Consider the following 21,679-nt stretch of genomic DNA (forward strand, 5'->3'; position numbering starts at 1 on the left):
TTCCGAAAAGGGCTCTACTTCAATTGAGGACTCTGCAGCGAGCTATGGAAAGAAGAATGATGGGTGTAACGTTAAGGGATAAGAAAAGAGCAGATTGGGTGAGGGAACAAAAGACGAGTTAATGACACCTCAGTTGAAATCAAGAAAAAGAAATGCGCATGGGCCGGACATGTAACGAAAAGGGAAGATAAGCGATGGTCATTAAGGGTTACGTACAGGATTCCAAGGGAAGGGAAGCGTAGCAGGGGGCTGCAGAAAGTTAGGTGGGCGGATGAGATTAAGAAGTTTGCTGGGACAACATCCCACGTGGGAGCGGCCCGCAGCTCTGCCCTAGGGCAAAGCTTCTCAGGACCTTGTTATTAAAGTTCTTTGTCTGTCTGTCTGTCTGTCTGGGACAACATGGCCACAATTACCACATAACCGGGGTAGTTGGAGAATTATGGGGGAGGCCTTTGCCCTGCAGTTGGCGTAAGCAGGCTGCTGCTGCGGATGATGATGATCAAATATAAGAAAATCCTTATGCTTCCCCCTCCACTCTTTGAGCTGGTCAAGAGGCTTGTAGATCAAGGCACAAGGGTGAATATAGCAAAAAGCGAAATTAAAACACTGTGACATTGAATAGAGTAAGTCAGGTCAGGGAAGCCCGCAAGATGTGGATTGTTCATGAAAGAGAAAAATTGGCACCCGAGCGCGGTCATAGCGTAGCATTACACAGCACACCCATACAGGTCTCACAAGACAGAAAGCTTCATATATATATATATATGTATATATATATATATATATATATATATATATATATATATATATATATATATATATATATATAGTGGACGTCTCACGCAACTTGATAAAAAACTAAAAGTAAAGAGGTGCGATTTAGGCGAATAAGATCCACGATATACAATGTTCGTACTTGTGTTGAGTTACTTATGCGGCATCTTGAACTGCGATTATTTAGCGAATTACTTAAGTTTAGGCAATATTTGAAGTAGTTTAGACATATACTTGAAAAGTTGTTGAGCGTTGAGCAGCAGTTGAATTATGTTTCCCCGATGCTACATTTTACTCTAGCATTTTAGCGAGCTCTGACGAAAGCCCACGAAATACGGAGCGTATGTGTAACTGCGGCTTTGTGGGTCGCGATAGGAAGTGCTCTCGATGGTGCTTGAAAAAAAATTATTAATCTCCGTGTGCTCTTTGCTACAAGCGTAAAAAAACAAGCAATGGGTCCAGGTGTCCAGCGTGCATTCGTGTGTTCGTTGGGAGGAGCAAAATATAGGCACTGTGCTGTCTGATATCTGTATGCGTTCAACGCACATGGTGACACACCCGTCGGCTTTCTTTTACGATTGCCGCGTGGGCTTCGCCCTTTAAACCATATTTGAGTGGCTCGCAAAACACATTTACGTCGTTCTTTTTTCTGTCCACAATACGAAGCGTTTCTTAAGAGCCCGGCAAATAAATGTAAAGTGAAAAATAATGTCAGGAAAACAGCTTCATTGGGTGTTTCTGAGCAAGCTCCACTGCTCCTGAAGTTAACTTTCAGGTGGATGCCTGAAATCGAACACTTCACTAATACGGCGTACTGCGCACTTCACTAATACTATTGCGCTTCACTAATAATGTTACACTTCACAAATCATGCAACTAATTGAGTTCAGAACCATAACGCTCATTTGTCAAAGCTGTACCAATGTACATGCTAAGATAATTCTAGTTACCGAAAGAAATTTATAGTATATATCTACGAGGAGAGAGCAAACAGAGGGGCTCGTTTTCTATTAGGTAAATCTTAAGAAGCCAACGAACAATCGCTCATTGACGTCTTAAAATTTTTACTGTATACGTATATGGTCGACGTCCATATTACCGCAAGAAAAATGAATTTTTCAAGCATGTCTAGACACTGCAGAACGATTGTAGCTCTAAAGTTCCGATGGTTGTGCCAGGGTTTAATGTTATGCCGGTGTTGTCGTCGGGGCACGGGGCCGGGGTGGGTGTAGAAAAGCTGGCCGTGTTCGAAATGTACCGTATCGACCATGGCAGCTGCTGATAAGTGAACACGTCATTTGGTTGAGAGCTGAAATCATGTATGTATCAAAAGTGCAAAAACATTAGCAGCGCCGCGGTACGAAATTTCGCATCCACATCCTCCTCATCGTGTCAGCAGGTGGCTGCTGAACTCATGTAAAAGGAGCCCACGTGCGCGGTGGACACATAAGCTGCAACGGTGCTCGAGCCTATCCTGCTTTTGCGGGTTTCCCTGGGCCAAGCGTCACCAGCAATTTCGAACTGGTTCGTAAAATTACGCTTATTATGCAAATTAGCACTCAGCACAAGTGTTGGTGGGTTCGTGGTGGTATTGTATATGCGATGATTTTTTTAAATTTTCTTTTTGCAGTTAAAGAAAGCACAGAAAAAACATGGCGTGTTGCTGACAACGCAATAATGATCCTCAAGTGCATTACTCAAACAGTCCCACATTCTTTGCGCAGGAAGTGGAAATAAACAATGGACTAAAAAGCTAACTTTTACTAGATGTGGTCCTCAGTAAATGCGGTACGACACACGTTATAATATACGAGCTTTAGCGGTTGAGTGCGCAAGGTGCTTCCACTAAGAATGTATGTATCCATATTTAGGGTATCGGTTATTTTCTACAGAAAGCTGGCTTACTTTGAGTACTATCACCAATAACTGAGATACGGCGAACGAGGCCTTTTAGCCTTTGCAGGAAGAATGTGACAGAGTGAGGTTATTATTTATTTCAAAGGAATGCGACTTGGGCTATTATGGTTTTTTTGCTGTGATAGACTACAGAGGTTGGTTTATTCCAAGTTTTCCGCGCAATGGGCACCTTTGTTTCGACACTTCCGTAAATTGAGTAAAGTACTTTGAGTTTGATGGCAAAGCAGATATCGTGACCTGCCTGGCAAGTTTCGTATCCGCAAATTATTTGCACTTGGAAGCGTGAACATGAGAGTTTTTTTAAAAAAACAATCCGGACAATAAAATGAAATTGTCGAACCATGTTCAAGGGCTCCAAGAAAGGCTTAGTACAATCAGCATATGTGTGACAAGCTAAACTGCGGCGTCAAACAAATATTCCCCTTCATAAATGTACCTTTAGCTGAAGTTTAATAGAAATTACTAGGGTAACATGTCGGACCCATGCACCTAGAATGGCGATTTTGTTTATACAAGGAACAGTTTTGTAAAGAGGTGCAACAAATGCGAATAATATTTACGGCATTCGCTTCTTTTTTTCGCGTTAGATTTGGAGTTTTCGAAACCCTACGTATAAAATCGTACATTTACACAACTTTGCAGCTGCAGATCCGACGGTCCGTATACCACCATCTCAGAGGATCAACAGTGGGTAGATTAAAGCTATATATTTATCGCAGAAAGCGCAGTGAGTTATATTGAAGATACAGTATTTAAACGCACTCCTAGAATGCCGACTTTTCAAACTTTAAACACTGGCTAATAAATCATTCTGTAATGCACGCAAAAATCACATGATGCTTTATTGTTTGGAGGCCCATGCAAGATTTCATCAAAAGATCAGCCACTGCCTATTATGAATGTGCAAATTGCACATTTATTGAGGATAATCAGGAATTTTCTGCGGACGAGTTAACTCTCCCGGATGCTAAGTGCAAAGGAGACACTTTAAAAGGTGTTCACAAAAAGATACGGCTTCATGATCATCATACCATAATAGTGTTCAATGCGGGGCGAAAGCCTGTCTAAGAGAGTCCGCGTTGCATTTGTTCTGGTTCTTCCAAGTAATTTCACTAGTTGTGCCATTCCGTGTAATCTCCAGTCAACGCGTTTGTTACCTCGTTGCGTGACGCAATCTTTTACTGTTGGAGATGACCTAAGTTGCGTGCCATCTAATGTGCAATTTTGATATCAATGTATTCTTTAGCTCCTTCAGCCACTTTCCGGTTGTTTGTTATCTGTCGTACATCAATTCGCAGTCTAGCATTTTCGGCATCGGCCATCCTCATGCCGCCCTCATTAGGCCGCGGTGGTCTCGTTGGCGTCATCGGGATGTGCCTGTCACAAGCTAGCATCATCATCACCATAATCATCGTTTGGCGGAGGACCTAAACAGAAGGCGGTGTTGCCATCCAATAACCAATGCCTTGCGCTCGCTGATTCCAACTTGTGCCTACAAATTTCTTAATTTCACCACCCCACCTAGTTTTCTGCATTCCGCGACTGCGCTTCCCTCCCCTTCGCACCTATTAGGTGACTCTAATGGTACACCGGTTATCTACCTCACCCATAACATGGCCTGCTCACCTCCATGTTTCGCTCCTAATCTCAACTAGAATGTCGGCTATCCCTGTTTGCTCTCTGGCCCACACCGATGTCGCAACGCTACGCCTAAGTGTTCCGTTTCATCGCTCTCTTCACTGTCGTTAACTTGCTCTCAAGCTTCTTTGTTAAGTTCCAAGTTTCTGCCCCATATGATAGCACTGGTAGAATACAGTGATTGTACACATGCCCACCGATCGCTCTGGCACTGTATACTCAGAGCTGCTGTGAAGAACGAATTTATGCACGTCTAATAAAACGTTTCACATGGAAGTATAATGTTTTGAGCCCTTTCGGCACGTATATGACATCGCTCTGCGAACTCTTCGCTGAAGGTACATTTCAGTGGCACTTCTAACCTACCGTTGCACGCCGCCGCAGTTTTCGACCAGTAACCGCAAGGTAAGCAATGAGAAGCCCACGAATAACCCACCTCATGCGGTGATCTACATTTACTGCGGTAGCTCGGCCCCGCCGAAACACTCTGCCCTTCTGCGCACTCCTCGCCCCTTGCCACCCTATTAGATAAGAAAAACCCACCAAGCTAGGCAATGCCATTGGCTTCGAAAGCAAAGTGGCTTCCTTTAAACGAGGAGAAAGTGTGATAGGGTGGTTCAGACAACGCTGTGGAACACCACCCGGTTATTGTGTCGGGTGTCGGTTATTGACGTGAGGAGATTGCAATAAAAAAAAGTCTGGAATGGACTTCAAGTGATAAGGCCCCAAGTTTGGATATGGCACTATTTACAAAATGTTTCCCATCCAATGACTCCCACAGCACATGGGATCTTGTTATCTTTACAATAAGTTCCTGCACACAATCTTGCCGTAATTACACTGCTGTTCATCGTCGTGTCTGCTTTTCATGCCACTATATACTTGTCGTTAACGCCGTCATAAGTCTGATTGCTTTGTTTGGCTATTGTGTTTGGTCGCTGAGTGATGGAGGCCCCTCGCCTTCGCTCAGGGGGTCCGCGAGCCGCTACCAGCACGACAATAGACCAGTGGCGCAAAGAACAAAAACCACTTTAATTTACGATATAATGAAACACTCAAACAATTCCGCAGCCTCGCCGCCAAAGAAGCAAAGAAGCAAGCAGCAATGAAGCAAAGCAGCAAAAAGCAGCAAAACAGCGAGGCAACAAAATATACAAGCCAAAGAAAGCGACGAAAGAAAGGCCGTTCCAAACCATCAACGAACACAATCTTTCGGTCGATAACAGAATGCATAAAGCGCAGAAAGCAAGCAAGCACCGAACCAGGCGCGCAGCCAAAGTCCCAAAAGCGAACAACAAGAGCACTCTTTCCGCGGACACAATGCAAAAACGTTTTTCCCTCTGCTCTGCAGCACGCTCGAAAAAGAACCTAGACGGACCACGCCCCACCAGCGCCTCCCCAGGTCCGCGCCCCGGAAAAAAAAAAGCCAGGAGTGCCGTTTCCACTGCCTTCTTATCGCCCAGCCGCCTTCCCGGCAGTCCCCGCGCGAGTTCTTACGATAACGCTATCGGTGCGCATGCTCCATGCGACGAGTGTCGCTGTGGCGCGCGTTTCAAAGGCTTCCCCCGTGCGCGCTGCAGAGCCAGTGAATAACTGTCAAAAACGTTCCAACGCAACTATTTATGAAGAAACAGGACTAATCAAAAGTTTTATCCAGCCAAAGACACCAGAAGAAGATGACGAATTCATCACATTGTTTATGGAATAGTGAACTCTACGGACGAACGATGAAGTTATATTTTTTACTATGTTATTGCTGTTGTACACAATGACCCCACGTATCTATATCCAACGACCTTGAGCGTCTCTTGGTCCATACCCCTTGTTCCATGTAGAGGCACTGTTAGATATTTAATCTCATTGGACATTCCATTGCGTTGCATAAATAGACAACAAGACATTCAGGCTCGTTGGATAGTTAGTCTAACCTCTCACGTATAAAATGTGATATTCGGTCCCGTGGGATATTCAAACCTGTTGCATATTCCATCTCGCTTGACACTCGCACCAAAAAACAAAGCGTTTCAAGTAGGCACAGGTGTGAAAGAGAGGTTAGAAACCCCGTGGAAAGGATACTGTCATTGCCCTTTCATAAAACAGACAAAAAGGAAGGCGCAGCCGATTTATTTAGGCTGTAGGTTATTTTCATCCTATCGCTCCTCATAGGTGAACAGGCGTGCAAACGTATAAAAATGTGGCTTCGAAACAACCTGCGCAGCATGTTCGCCGGTCCCTGCATATGCACCGGAACCGATCACATGACAAAAGTTTACAAGCAGCAAAGCCGAGCGATGCGGAATAGATCATAGAAATTTAGTGAAAGAATAATGAAGGATATTGTGGCTCGTATGAACAGTTAGGCTATTGGGATGCAGATTTCCTTCCAGCACGCAATAAATCTGAAGAATTATTTATCTTAGGTCAAGTAGATGTAGATGATGAATTAAGTAAATGAATAATAGCAAATAAAAAGAAAAGTGGGCTTAAAAATAACCTTGTAGCATCCCAGATTGGTCCTTGTTTTCTATGACTAGTACCAAAAATGCTGAGCACTCGGCTTCAATTATGGCGGTAAGTACGGATTAGTAGCAACGCAGGATCAGATATTTTTATTCCTTTTAGTTATATAACGAGAATCAGGTGATTAATAGTGTCAAAGGCTTTAGTTAGGCAATTAAAAAATTTAACAGGTGAAGCTACCTTCAATAATAGCTTTTTTAGTTGATCTGGGTAAATATTAGCTCAATATGTGTGAAATATTCTGATCAAGAACCGAACGGATAACGCGTAAGGACATTAAAGTTCTTCCCCCAGTTTGTTAGATGTATTGCAGTTAATTTATCGACGGCTTTACTGACAAATGACTGCACACAGTAGGGTCGGCGTCGGTGGTTCCTTAATGATGAACGCTCTTCCTTTTTAACTATAGTAACTTAGGCATGCTTGCGTACTCGAGGTAGCATGCCCCGTTTTAAATAAATAATTACTGCCCTAAAGAATATAAGATACCGGATAAGCAATTTTACATGGCATGGGCTGAAATCGTGGAGAGCGTCAGCAGTGATTTTTCAATTATTAATTACAGAAGTCGCTTCGCCGGGAGTAGTAGCCAACCTGTAACGGTAATGCGGGAGGCGTGTCAATTGGTAATCGAAAAGCTTCTTCGAAGCCATGTGCGAGAAAGGGAAGTCTCCGAACACATCTCCCGTATCACGAGGATTTCATTATTGATTATCACTGTGGTTCATTCTCGTAATACTTTCGTGGTTGCTGTTTATATTTAGGAAAGAATTTACTATTTTCCATTTTTAATCGGGCTTGTTCCCACACTACTATCTTTTCTGTTCAAACCAGCTTCTTTTTTGCTCTTTTCATCTTCGCGCAGAGAGAGTTGCAATGTTTCTTGTACCGGCCTGTCAATGGAACGTCAGAAGGCGTTTTTCAATTGATTTTTGCTTCTTGAGATAGCCTCTAGCAATCTATCCGTAAGTCACGGATATTGCGATGACCCTAGCAGGTTCTTGCATTTTTTTTCTTGTCGCAAGGTCAGTCTTGGACGTATATACAAAAGGCGCGAGAAAGCTTGTTGAAGTTCGTTAGTTTTTTTACTGTAAACCAGTCTGCCTTTGTTACGGCTTCGAAAAATTTTCTTTACGAAGAACAAGTTTACAATACAGTACCGTGTGCGAAAAAGGAATAATATTGATATTGGGATATATGGGACATTGGTATGTCATATCATTAGTAACAACGCCTGCTTCGGCCGTGACTGCATGATAATGCGGGATCAATGAGCAAGCTTCCACCATTGTGAAATTGTTTCTTGAGTAATTAGGCACTCGTACTCGAAAGTATCATAACATGGCTATGATAGTTAGTTAAGGAAAGTTGCGCCAATTAAATTCACGTTTAAGTGACACATAATTGTCATGTTCTGGTTTTCAGGAGGTAGTAATTCTAATACTTTAAAGCACTGCAGAAATCGCTGAGCGGAAGTGGAAGGTGAAAGATAAGCGCAAACCTTAAACACTATTCCTGATGTCAATGTTAAGAAACGAATGATCGAATTCTACCCGAATAATTTTAGAGCAAGTTTAGTAAGAGATCGTGTTGTCGCTTGAAGGCTAAGTTTGCCGAAACATTGACAGCTGCTCTGCCATAGCTACTGGATTGTTTATATCAGTAGGGTGTTCTGCAATTGGGGAAGCAGAATATATCTTCGTCATCGTTTCTGAGCCAAGTTTCTGGGACACAACTGAATAAGATTGATTTGGCGATCGTAGCAAAATATACCGAATATCATCGTAATTCCTTCGCATACTGTGTGCTTTGAAATGACTAAGGGAGCATGAACTGTTAGAAATAAATTGTTCAAAATCAGTTGTTATTAGGTACAATGACATACTGCTTCAAAAGCAGTTATAAACAAATAAAAAGGCTCGTGTTTAGATAATTATAGATGTTGGAGTCGCTGAGAGTGCCGTACACTTAGCTATCAATAGCTTTAACAGCCTTCATTGGACAATTGTCGTGTGCAGCAACTTCCATTGTTGCTCTTCTTTAGAGCCAGAGCCTTGGTGTATAGCGACTCTTTCGCGACGTCAGATGATCTCTCACGTAGACTGCTCTAATCCATGTGGCTGTGATGTCGAGATAACAATGATACAACCATGCTTTACGACTCTTACCAGTTAATTCATTTTTGTTTGAACGCGAGCACAGCTGAGCAATGACGTTCTTTTTGTCATTTACTTTCCTGGGAAGACGGTGCATAATTTTAAGGTCGGCAGCCGTAATAGAGCTTACAATTTTTTTGCCATCTTTCGCCAATACTGCTCCACAGTTTTTTCCTCCTTATGCGGAAAGAATGCCCTTGATTGCCACCTTAATAATTCTCGAATATCGCTCAAGTACTTCGACTTCGTTCGAGAGCGCGCAATTGTCACTCTTCGCTTTTTTGTGGATGGCGGTGAGGATAGCCTTTTCAGAGCCTAATTCAATTCAACATCTAGCATTCTATTTTCAATACTCAATCTCGGTTCTGAGTTTGTGTTGACAATTTTCTCTGAAGACATTCTTAACGAAACCTTGCCAAGGACATTCTGAGTAAAGCGATCGCTCTCCTTGTTGAATATGGTTTCAATTTCCTAAAATTTTCTCGCGAGGTCGGCATTTGTAGGCATATCCTAGCAGGTCACTCTGAAACACCTATGTAAGCACACCGATAAAATTGTGCTGGGGTAGCACGAGCGACAGCGCACTGTACAGTAGGTCTAAATTAGAAAACGGTACCCCTAACCAGCACATAGGACATGAATTTGCGTCAGGGTGTGCCTGTTACGCTGCCGCTGTTGCAAGTGCACCGTCGTCTAAGTCTGTAGCTTAACAAAATGGCAGTTGGGAAAGCAAGCGACAAAGAACAGGATCGCGGGTAGCTCCTTCAGGTGGCTATGGATTGACTTATACGTGTCCACAGATTGAACTGGAACGGTTTGATTCGACATCTGTACAAACAATAGAAGTTTGCGTCAAAGTGTATCCGTTGCGCTGTAGCTGCCGCTAATCAACACATTATACTAAATGATCCTATAAAGAACAGCAAGAACAGAGCTGTCTGGGTTCTTCACAAGATTACCGTGGGTGCGCGAGCATGTTAGCAACGAAACGTATTTCGGATGCACGTAAGCCTGTTCCTATAGATTTCACGCAATTTATTAAGGGGAGGGCAATAAAATCCTGCAATATTTGGTGGCGTTTTCATGAAATTTCTGTGAACTGCCTTTTATTTAAAGGGGATCTACACTTCTGTTTCTCTGCAGATATCTACGATGCCGGCGACATGAAGTCTGTGGTCTATGGAAACTATATTTTAAAAAAGGCACGCTCGTGGAGTTATCTTTACCACAAACGCTGCCCTTGTTGCTTTGCTGCCGATGTGGGGAATTATGAGAAAACGCAGAACATCTGATGATAATTTGTCTTTCATAACAGTGACATCGACAGCCTTTGAGAACCGCTGTAAAAATTAATTGCTGGTTTTTTAACAATGAAGAATCTAGACTACGCCATTAGTAATTAGCATAACAAGTGGATCTGTAGGCTTTTGTAGCATCCATAAAAGATAATAACATAGTGCCGAAATGTCAATGTGAAAGAAGAACTTAGCCTTTATTATGTAAAATTTTCTTTACTTTTCGTTGCATCCTAGTGGTCTTGAATTTGTACGTTAATGAAGTTGAATATTCTGTAGGCATGCTTTCGATTTGGGTTTGATGATGCTTTATTTCTGCAGAGTTGTTTTTGTTACTTCTACGAAAACATTTTTAATGCGAAGCGTTAATCGCCAAGTATTTTGGGCATATTTTAGCAGCAAAAAATTAAACTATAGCGTTTTACGTGCCAAAACCACGATCTGAATATGAGCTACACCGTAGTGGGGGTATGTGGCCGTATGGACCACCTGGGGTTCTTTAACGTGCACCTAAATGCAAGTACACGGGCGTTCTCGCATTTCGCCCGCATTGAAATGCGGCCGCCGTGGCCGGAATTCCATCCCGCGAACTCTCGCTTAGCAGCCGAACACCACAGCCACTAAGCAACTACGGCGGGAATCTCGGCATCTCGCCTTTTCCGTTGGTCTACGAGTCAAGAACTTCCACCATAAAGGATGGGAAGTAGCTGGGGCTTCGGTTGATAACCGCCAGCGAGGGGGGCATGGAGGATTACCAGTTGCCCCTTGCATCTGGTTGGCAAATACTCTTGTCAACCATAATGGGCCAAAAAAATTGTTTGTACGGGCTCAGCGTGCGGCCCACAGCCGTCTTATGAGAAGAGAACAAGAAAATACTAGACATTCTTTCGCTGAAGCAATTCAGAAAAACGCGGTTCTTCTTTCTCTGATTGCGGGCTGAAGCACCAGCCACTGATTTAGACAAATGATAGTAGCTTCAGAACAAATCGGTCGTTCCCATCTTTTGAAATTGTAGGGATTTCATCCAATGTCGCTACTACGTGTGTCACCACTGACATCAAACTTCAAACCACCTTCCTCATTCTGCATTATTTTTATTGCAAGGTTGTGTTTCACAAATATATTCTAGATCCACACGTGGTCACTAAGAACAGTGGCCACTATGTGATTCGTTCAAGAGTATTACACGCCCGGTGAATCAGGGTGTGTTAGTGCAGGCTGCTCTTTTTGAAGGTGTACGACCTCTATGAGAATGCAATTTGCGAATAGTCGCGACATGGTGCTCACCATATTATTTAAGGCTTTCGTATGATTAGTACCTCCTGAAAAAAGGCAACGACCATATAATAAAAAGGAAGTACATTGGAATTTTGGAAAATGAAAGCGAAAAGTAGGCACAGTTTGCGATAGTTGCAATAGAGAAAGTCAAACTGTAATGAATGTTATTACGGAAATCGTGCCTAAAGTATTATTCGCTTCAACCGTATCTATCCTAGAGTACTGTAATAATGCGATCTTGTCCGTGGTGGTTAACTTTCGGATAGCCATTAGTATTCTATACATGAATAAGTGCAGCAATTAGTTCTGGTGTTGTTCCTTTTCACTGTCTATGCCCAGATTCGCCATACGCAATAACGCATGGAAGCATGGTGCTCCTTGAAAAAAATGAAAGCGCTTGCAGCCAGGAACAAAGAACACATAACTGCTAATAAGAAAGAAGAGCGATACCTCCTGTCAGTCATTATTTCTTTAAAAGCAAACTTCATTTGCGCTAGTGTCAAAACGGAATGAGGAGCTCAAGTATTCTCATTTTGCCGGCTAAGTGCAGTTACTTTGAGCGTATATACATATCTTTTTATTAACTAATTGTTGTCGTGGTTTTAGAATTTCAGTTGAAAATTTGCAGATTTAAATTTAGTCTGCAACGGAAGAGAGAGTTTTGTTGCTGAGAAGGTACTACTGAGCCAGTCAGGCTGAAACTTTTATTGTTCATCTGAGTGTCCCTCAGTCCCAACGGTATGTTCTCAGTGTCGACAGTGATCGTCGTCAGTGCTGACGGCATACGACTCGCCTGCGTGACAAGTAGATGGAAAGCCAGCTGAGATAAATTGCTGGTTTTAGCGACAGTAATTCTCAGAGAGCAGACGAGGTTGAAACGTTTCATTCTTCCGACAGGGCTCACCAGATGGCGAAGACAGCCGGAAACACATCGACCATCCACACTGCCGGAAGTGTGGTTGACGTAGCCCGCGAAGTCATCAACTGCCAGGTGCGGATCGCAAAATGCTCATAAAAACTGTCATTAGACAAACGCACGCCTAATTTATGACTGATCCCTCCTGGGGCATTTATTTGCTGTCCTTCATATGAAGTCACAAACAGGCATTATTAATGAGCGCAAATTTGACACGTGCACGTACACGCACACAATAAAAAACTGGATTATAGGTAGAAGTGAAAGAAAACAGCGTTCACCAATGCAATATCATTGCGTGTTTGCGCTAGGAATTGCTGTACCCTTTGTGGTCGTTCGAGTCCCCACACATACTTTCGAGTGCCTCAATGAAAGATCTGCATTCATCCAAGCGGCGATTGGCATATGTAGTGTTTCCCGAAACGAATTTCTACAAAAATATAGCAGGCTTTCCTGGGAAACTCTGATAAAGATGACTATCGTTTTAATGTAGTTACATGCGATTGGATTATTTAATAGAAATGCTAAAAAGACGTGAAAGCATCAACGTAACATTCCACATTTATCGCTGTTAACAAGTAATATGCAATGATTTTTAATTAAAATGGTTTTATAGCTCATGTTTTCAGATTAGTCATTCTCTTTAACGCAGATTACGACTCAACAATCGTATTATCTTAAGGCTACAGTCTCAATTCAATGTAAAGTACTGCATAATATTGACTAGCCTGACACAAGAAGTAGAGTACTCGGCAATAACCCACTCTTCAGACAAGCTTGTTTTTAAGGTACATACTAAGAAAGATTTCTTTCTCTTGTTTTGAGCTTTCGAGTGTCCTAACTAAAAGTAGTTGGTACAGCATCACTATAATTTTTTCAGAATGATATAAAAACTCAATATCTAAAGCGGAATGAGATAGGCTAGTCTCCTTTCTAAAATTTCGGGCACAGAACCAAGTAATTCACCAGCATCGACCACTTGCACAGGTTTAAAAGTACGAGACTTAACCTTCATACCATTGCGCGATCCTATAGATTTGCTATATTTCTAGTCGGTGATTTGGTGTTTCTGGAAACATTCGGCTCAAATTTTTGCAAGGTTGGTTGCCGATCTAGGATGTCAATTTGTTTTAGTGTCTACCGGAGATACAGGATTACTAGACGCAAATGTTTATGATCGCCTCATTGTGGCCAGAGCTGCTTAGTGCAGGTTAACGTGATATCTTATCTAAAGAAGAGCATTGCAAGACACTAGCGTAACGACGAGAATGCACCTCAACAGTACGACTGAAATGAATACCCTGATCACAGATTGCTAGAATCATATCTTGAACTAAATCGCCAAGAACTAATGAACAGTGAAAGAAACAAAGTTACGCGAGCATCCTATATATGATATCAAGCTTAGTTTAATACAAAAAGCTTACTTTCTAGCAACTACACTATAGCACAACTTGTAGCAAATATTTTTTCATTGAGAGAAATAAAATCAATTTTGTAAACATTTACTAACAATTTCTTCACACATATACACATAGGAATAAAGAAAATAGGATTTCTCGGGAAGACTAATAGCCTATACTACCAACAAATTGTGCATTGCGTATTCTTAGTCAGTTAGGAGCAGTTTTGACTATGTATTGCCCATTTACTGACTTATATCCTGCTGTTATTTCACCGCATTCGCAGGAATACGATGACGCCTTTTTCATTTGCGACGTCCGTGATCTCCTCAGCAAGGTGGAACTATGGAAGCGTGAGCTGCCACGGGTGAGCCCGTTCTACGGTAAGTGAGACAAAAATAGAGAGTTTTAGCAGTGCCGTATTACGGTATGGTAAGTTCGGTATACGGTACGGTATTACCGTTGCGTACTAACTTACCGCGATGACCGAAGACGTTTTAGCTGCGTGTGCCGCTTGATGCGTACGGTAATGTGATAATGATGATAGCGGCTAACATTGGGGCTTTGCAAAATACAATAACAATGCGCTGAGCGTGAAATATTCATTTTGACGAATACTAGAAAGCTTTAGCTTGTCCATACACGCATTATTCTTTACAGAAGCGCCCGCCTACGGCAAACATAGACGCCAGTCAAAAGGCCGGTAGCGACATCTTGTGACACTTCGTCCGGCACCACGTGAAACCTTTTGTTACATAGATGTTCTTATCTAATCAATACATAAAAAAGGGTTTGTTTCTTGTAAATTGCAGCGCTGCTGACACTTTACACCAGCAGATAAGTACAATATAATAAAATTCAAACAGCGCTAAACGAACGGGACCAGAATGAGGAGGAGACAAACACGGCGCTGATTCTGGTCTCCTCATTCTGGTCCCGTTCGTTTAGCGCTGTTTGAATTTTATTGTTACCATGCAACACCAACTCGCCCAATCCGCTGCCCTTCTGAAGTACAATATAGTTAGTTACTGCAATAAAAGCTCTGCGTCCCCTCTAAGTAAACTCTGCACCACTAGATGGCGCCACCTACATGTTTTTTATGCCACTGTTTACTTGTTCCCACTTCGTCGCTCTGCAGAAGGTGATTTAAAGTAACCTCTTGCCTTGGTATTATCATGGTAAAAAAAGCACGCAAGACGTGGACTCTGTGGCCGACATCAGCTTCTCACTGTTTTGGCTTGGTGTAACTCAGCTCGCGACACACGGTGCCAGCCGAGCCTTACCGACTCCTTACCGTCTTGCATGCTGTACGGAAGGTCATTCCGTACGGTAAAGTTCCCGCATGCGCAGTCCACGACCGGTACGGTATTACGCACTTACCGTACCGTATGCCGTACTTTCCGTAGCACCGCTAAAAGACCCTAATATCTGGAGACTCAGCCGAGCAAAGGAGTTTTACGCAGGCCTGCAAGCAGCAGAGATGTTTATGGAAATGAAAAACATGGCATCATTGTGACGGTAGCATTCACCTGTGAAGGACAGCCATACTTTTGAGGTTCGACTTGCTTGCTTTTGTGGCTTCGTGCTATAGCGGAGTGGTTTACATTTTTTTTCTGGACGCTGAATAATAAAGGCATACTGATTGAAACACAGGAATAATTATTACGAAAGTACAAAGATTGAGCGTCCTAAATGTGAATGTTCACGATTGCGCATAATAGCACGGAAGTTCAGAGGAACATGAGACTATAGGTGCTCAACTGTGGGCGAACAATGGACCACTCAGGCAGGGGCGAACGTTTTGACACGGGAACTCGTCATGGTGTAGGCAAGCCCGCTTACCGAATCAGTGACCCTAACCTAAGAAATCGTTGATCGACCGCTGCTTTATAATAAAAAAATGCTGACAAAATTCGCAACTCTTCTTTATTAATTATCTGTTCTACTAAAAATTTAGTTTCTCACTTTTGCCGTCAAAAGTTATTGAGTCATTGCACAGCTCAACAGAAACACTCGAGGCGATCCTTCACCACTCTGATGTGCCGATATGTTGAACAGCTACTCAAAGTTTATTTTGCGGCAGTAAATGCATTATAATACCGACAAAGCCTCAGCATAAGGGCAGTTACACCCCCCATGCGAAGTAATGTGCATGGTTGCCATTACTATATTATAGCAATGAGAATTGTTCAGTGCACCTGCCCAATATATATGTACGTACGTTGAAAGAATTGTGGTTTTTGTCAGTGCATTTACAGAATTTTCCTAATGATTCATTGTCAAGCTAAGGCGGTACATAATACGTTGTACCTATTTTGGAGAAGAAGACTGCATTGATAAGAATTTCACAGTAGGCTGTAATAGTTTGTACGAGCAGGGTATGCAGTCAGGTGACGCATTGTTGAGCTTATTGGACAGTGCTTCGCGAGAAACGTTTCTTTCCATGAGCCTAAGTTAGACTATGATGATGTGAAAGTGATGTAGTGAACGATAAGGCATTTGAGAGCGAGACAGCCGTCTTAGAATGTGTCCACTTCATAACTAAAAATATCATTGCAATTAAAATATCTTTTCTGCAGTCCCAATAGAGAAATTTTAGACCACCCGATCCAAGTGAACATAAGAGGCAAAAACACGAAGGCTATTCTGTTTTTGTTCAGTTTCTTTGTCCAAGTTGGCGTTGACTTTATTATTTACAAAAATATCACTGACATATCTCGGTCACTATTCTCTAGAATAGGATAACGAATATGTCCATCTTCATTTCAGCCATCAAGGCCTGCACAGATCCCGTTGTTCTTAAGCTCTTGAAAGACAATGGCGTCAATTTCGACTGTTCGAACAGGGTGAGCTGTCATAAAACATTTTGATAATATTGTAGTAGAAAAAGACACCTTGCTGGGAGATATGTTTAATGAACGAACATAAGGACACTAGCAGGAAAGAAGACCAAAAAGCGAAACATCAGAAGATTGTTCACCTTGCGCAACGTTTCTGGTGCATGTACTATAAATGGCGGCACTGAAACGGACGCTTTACTAAGAATTACATTAGAACAATAAAATGAACATTCACGGCACTTACTCGAAATTGACATGGCATTCACTTATTATCTACTGATAGGACGTAACGTGTTCGCTCCAAATTAAGATAATAAATAACTAGAAGTTTAGCGGGGTATAATAGCAAGATTTTGCAAAATGATTTAGATTTCACTTGCAGCAGTTAGAAATGTGGCGTTTATCTACGAGCTCGTTGATTTACCAATTTTGAAAGCGGACCGGGCAAAAATGCATCCAATTAGTAAAAGTTTAGTCCCAGTTTGTCAACAAGAACTATGTGAGAACTTGTAATCAGACATCAATTTGTAGGCGTAAAAATGGGATAAATTTTTCACAGGCTGGTATTTAAGATATTAGGACAACAGGTCTTGCGACACCTCCTTTATTTGTCTCTTCCTTATTAATACCATTGACATTGTGAAACGCACCAGCATCATTAGCGTCAACCTATTTTTTGCAGGAAACCCACATGTCTTATTGAGCTCATTATTTAGAATACGTTCAATACACGTGCTGTATTATTTCATGTAGCGTATACAGTCGACACTACTGAACACGACTCAAAACGCGATGACGAGCCGAACTATAGGTTCGGCGGCAGCCAGCTTGCGCGGCACTCATCTCAGCTGGGCTTCGCCCATCTGGGATGACTCGCCCATTTCGAACGTCGGTCACCATCAAACGTAAATAACGTACTACATCCGCTGTTCACTGAACGCTAACATCCGCTTCCAAAAGCGATAAAGGTTTGGCACAATCCGGATGCGTCGCCAATAAAACCTGAGCAAATCACGTACAAAAATTTTTCAGCAACAACAATTTGACTGCATGGGCTAAGTTGCATCACGTCATTGGAAGATATACTCTTTGGCGGTATTCGCACTGGCCCGCAATACACACTTAGTGCCGTGGCAGACGAGTATGAATATCAACACAGATAGTTTAATTCCAATACATCTCAAGGTTTCGTTTATGTGGCACTCTCAAGTAATCGAAGGAAGTAAATTCTGCCGAAAACAGAATAAAATTGAACAGGGCATAATGAGGATCGCCATACTGGAGGACTGCGGGATGATTTTTCATTAACCTGCGGTTGTTTAATGAGCGCCCAACTCACGCTGCACACGGGAGCCTTTCCGTTACACCGCCATCAGAATGTGCCTGCGGCGACGGGGAATCGAACTTGCGATCTGGTGCTCAGTGGGGCCACACCGTCGGCACTCAGTCACTGCTGCGGGTCCAGCTCAGCTGATATATTACTTGCATAGAGAAGTCCATTGACATCAGTAAAAGCATCGCCGATCTAAGAATCTATTTAATTTTCGTTCAAATATCGCTGAAACTATGAACAGAAGGTAACTTATGGCGTTTGTAAAGCATTCCGCGCACAGACCACGAAGGCTGCCCCGCGGGTGCAACCTCGGATCGAACAGTGACAGCCCGCGTTATGTTGACGCCGAGAAGTGGAGTTCGCCATAAAGGGGCACACATACACAGCTTCGCTGGTCATCTTTCCTCCCAGAGTGGAAGGACACAGATTTTTTTTCTCACTTTAGCCTAAGAGCAGGTGTGGGATGTCTACTCGTAAATAGAAACACAAAAGCGACATTTCCAATCTGTTCACCAAATTCAAGCGCTCTAAAGTGTAATGGTATATATATATATATATATATATATATATATATATATATATATATATATATATATATATATATATATATTGACAGGGCCCAAAGGCAGTACAGAAAGGAGTGGGGGGAAAAATGGCAAGACGCGCAGCTAACACAAAAAGTTGTTACACGGCATCTCGTAAAGCAATCTTGAACTTGTGGTCATCAGTTAAGATGGAGATTGTGGAGGGAAGGTGGTTCTATGCGACACTTCTTCTAGGAACAAAAGGGTGATTGCACAATTTTGTGCGGCAGGACTGTAGCCCCACCTTGAAGCGATGATCGGTCCTTGAAGATATATAATGAGGCGGATGAAACAGAACGACCTTCAAATCGTTGTTATAATATTATTTTATGAAAAATGTTAAAGGAAATGACTTTCGATGCAACGATAGGTCAGGCAAGCTTAGTGTTTTCTTCATAGACGTCATTATGGGACGAAGTAAATGATTAGATTCGAGGGTTTAAGTGAGTATAGTTAGAGTAGGATCCCATATGGCGCATGCGTACTTTAATTTAGAAGGCACCAGTGTTTTGTAAAGTGTTAACTTCAGGCACGATGGGACGTCAAAGCGTTTCCACGCCGATAACCAAGCATACGATTGGCGTGGTTAGTTACATATTCTACATGCGTGTTCCACGAAAAATTACAAGAAATGTGAACACTATGGTATAACTGTCAACAGATGGTTGTGGAATATTATTGAGGAAGCAGAACGCTGAAAATGATTAGTGCTGGGGCGAGAAACTTCCATACTTTTACATTTTTTTTATTAGGTGTCATGAGCCATTTACTGCACGATTCAAATACCCTGTCTAGATCACATTGCAGGTTGAGATAATCGGCATGGTTAGTAATTTTCCGGTAAACTACACAGTCACCTGCTAACAGTCGGACAGTTCAGGAAGAAAGGCAAGTAGGAAGATCAATTATGTAAATCAAGAAAAGCAGAGGGCACAAACAGACCTTTGCGGGACATCAGATAGTACGGCAGAATTAGGTGAGGAAAAATCATTAGCCGTCACATACTGAGTGCGGTTAGAGAGAAATTCCTAAATACATGCCAGTACAGTGGGGTCGATGTTAATTTCATTAATCTTGAAGGTAATTAGATCGTGTGAGACGGAGTCAACTGCCTTAGCAAACTCTAAATATATGCAATCAGTATCAGAGTCATGATCCGCGTTAATGAACAACTCTTTGGTAAAACATAACAATTTCGTTTCGCACGGAACTTATTACGGAATCCATGCTTATAAATACTGTAGAAGGAATTGGACTCAAGGAATTCAATGAGGTGCGAGTATATTATATATTCTGGGATTTTTACTAGAATGAATGGTAATGATAAGGGACGGTAATTATTGTAGGAATGTACACCACCAGATTTATGCACAGGGAGCACCTTCCTTACATTCTAATCAGAGGGCAGCGTAGACATCTGTAATGACTGTTCAAAAGCTTTGACAATATCAATGAAGAATATACTTGTGTACACTTCAGTATTTTTTGATGAGATACAATCTGGAACGGCCGATGAAGACCTGTAAGTTCCCAATCAGCCTTTCGACACCAACTGCATCAATAGGGGTAGAATCTATTGGTAACAAGTTGCTTTTTGTTATATGTCGAAATACTGTTGGGGTGCTCTTATGAACATAAGTAACATACACACCGTTCAGAACATTAAAGAATTCGCTTTGAACTACTGGGACATTTGATTGCATTAATTGAATGTGTGTCCTTTTAGTACCGTTAATAATGCTCCAAAATTTACGGCGGTTAGAACGCAGTATCAAAGGAAGAGTTTTACCAAACAATCCTTTCTTGGTTTTTTAAAGCACAGTACAGAATTCTTTGATAAATTTTTGTTAGCAGGACCAGTGGTCTGTTCTGTCTCTAAATTATGAGCGTCGAAATATCTACTTCGTTTTGTTGCGAATGAGCTTTCACATGTCATTAATACCTGGAGAGCGAGTAAATGATGAAACTTTAAGGAGCAAAATCATTATTAAGAGACAAGAGTTTATTTTTATAAAGCGACGAGTTGTCATAAACCGACCGCTGCTCAAAACCGGCGAACAGCCAATAAACAAGTACCTGCAATTCCCTATTAATTCTAGTAACGTCTGCTTTACCGTAGTATTGGATGACCTTAGTTTTTTTCTTGTTGGAAACCTCTGCCCGCAGAGTGAAGTGAATTATAGAGTAGTAACTAGTTCCCGGTGAATAAGTTGAGCTGGAAGCTCGGTCTGGTGTAGTGGTAAGTATTAAGCCAAAAATATTAACGGAAGTGGGAGTTATGCTAGTTGGAAGGTGAACGAGCTGAGTTAAGTTGAAGTCCTGACAAAAAAGTTAAAAATTGTTTGCTTTAAGCTGACTTCTCGTTTAAGCAAACCGGGTCTCTTTCCCACCTGACGTCTGGAAAATTAATGTCGCCAACTGTGAAGAGGGGCGATTTCGGGTATCTCACGAACAACTGATTGACAACATCTTGCAGTTCATTATAAAAGGACAGCGATGCAGCCGGTTGCCGATAGCAGATACAGAAAATTATTTCGCGAGAATCAATGAGCAAACGTACACACACAAGCTCAAGTGAGGGTACAGTTCGATTGACATGAGAAGCAAGAGTACTGGCAACAGCCAGCAGAACACCCCCACCAAACCGGTAATCCCGATCCCATCGGTAAAATTTGTAGCACTTTCCACCGTCCGAAATTTCTCCATTTTTACCTTTTGCAGAAAGCCAAGTCTCCGTCTGGCAAACAATATCAGCAGCGCAGGAATCAATAGCGGAAGACAATTCGACGCATTTATTCAGGATACTCCGTACATTGGAAAGAAAAATAGAGGCACTTTTTGCGGTGCTGGCACATGCTGCGACTTTAAACGTGACGCGCAGAAGCGCGGCGATCGGTTGTTGCCGCAGCACCGGTGGACAATTGAGCGCTGAGCGTGCGCTTCTTTGTTACTCGAAGGCGCAAACGCAACACACTCGCTTCAGGGAATCCGAACGGCATGCTGCTCGTTAGCCAAGCTAGCGAGG

The 21,679-nt window shown here is 42.2% G+C and overlaps 1 protein-coding gene across 2 annotated transcripts in view; it reads left to right on the forward strand.

Moving 5' to 3' along the window:
• LOC142564869 (ornithine decarboxylase-like) overlaps positions 1-21,679 on the forward strand; it is a 56,071-nt gene that overhangs the window by 11,731 nt on the left and 22,661 nt on the right. Inside the window, exons 1-4 of one of the 2 annotated variants that reach the window (XM_075676060.1) lie at positions 2,169-2,298; positions 12,476-12,569; positions 14,184-14,280; positions 16,667-16,743. In XM_075676060.1, the coding sequence (XP_075532175.1) occupies positions 12,486-12,569; positions 14,184-14,280; positions 16,667-16,743 (258 nt within the window). In that variant the 5' untranslated portion in view covers positions 2,169-2,298; positions 12,476-12,485. Of the gene's footprint in view, positions 1-2,168; positions 2,299-12,475; positions 12,570-14,183; positions 14,281-16,666; positions 16,744-21,679 lie in introns of those variants that run through there. The other variant, XM_075676058.1, reaches the window with a different exon arrangement.

This window comes from Dermacentor variabilis, chromosome 11, assembly GCF_050947875.1.
Source record: "Dermacentor variabilis isolate Ectoservices chromosome 11, ASM5094787v1, whole genome shotgun sequence".
In the NCBI taxonomy this organism is placed as follows: domain Eukaryota; kingdom Metazoa; phylum Arthropoda; class Arachnida; order Ixodida; family Ixodidae; genus Dermacentor; species Dermacentor variabilis.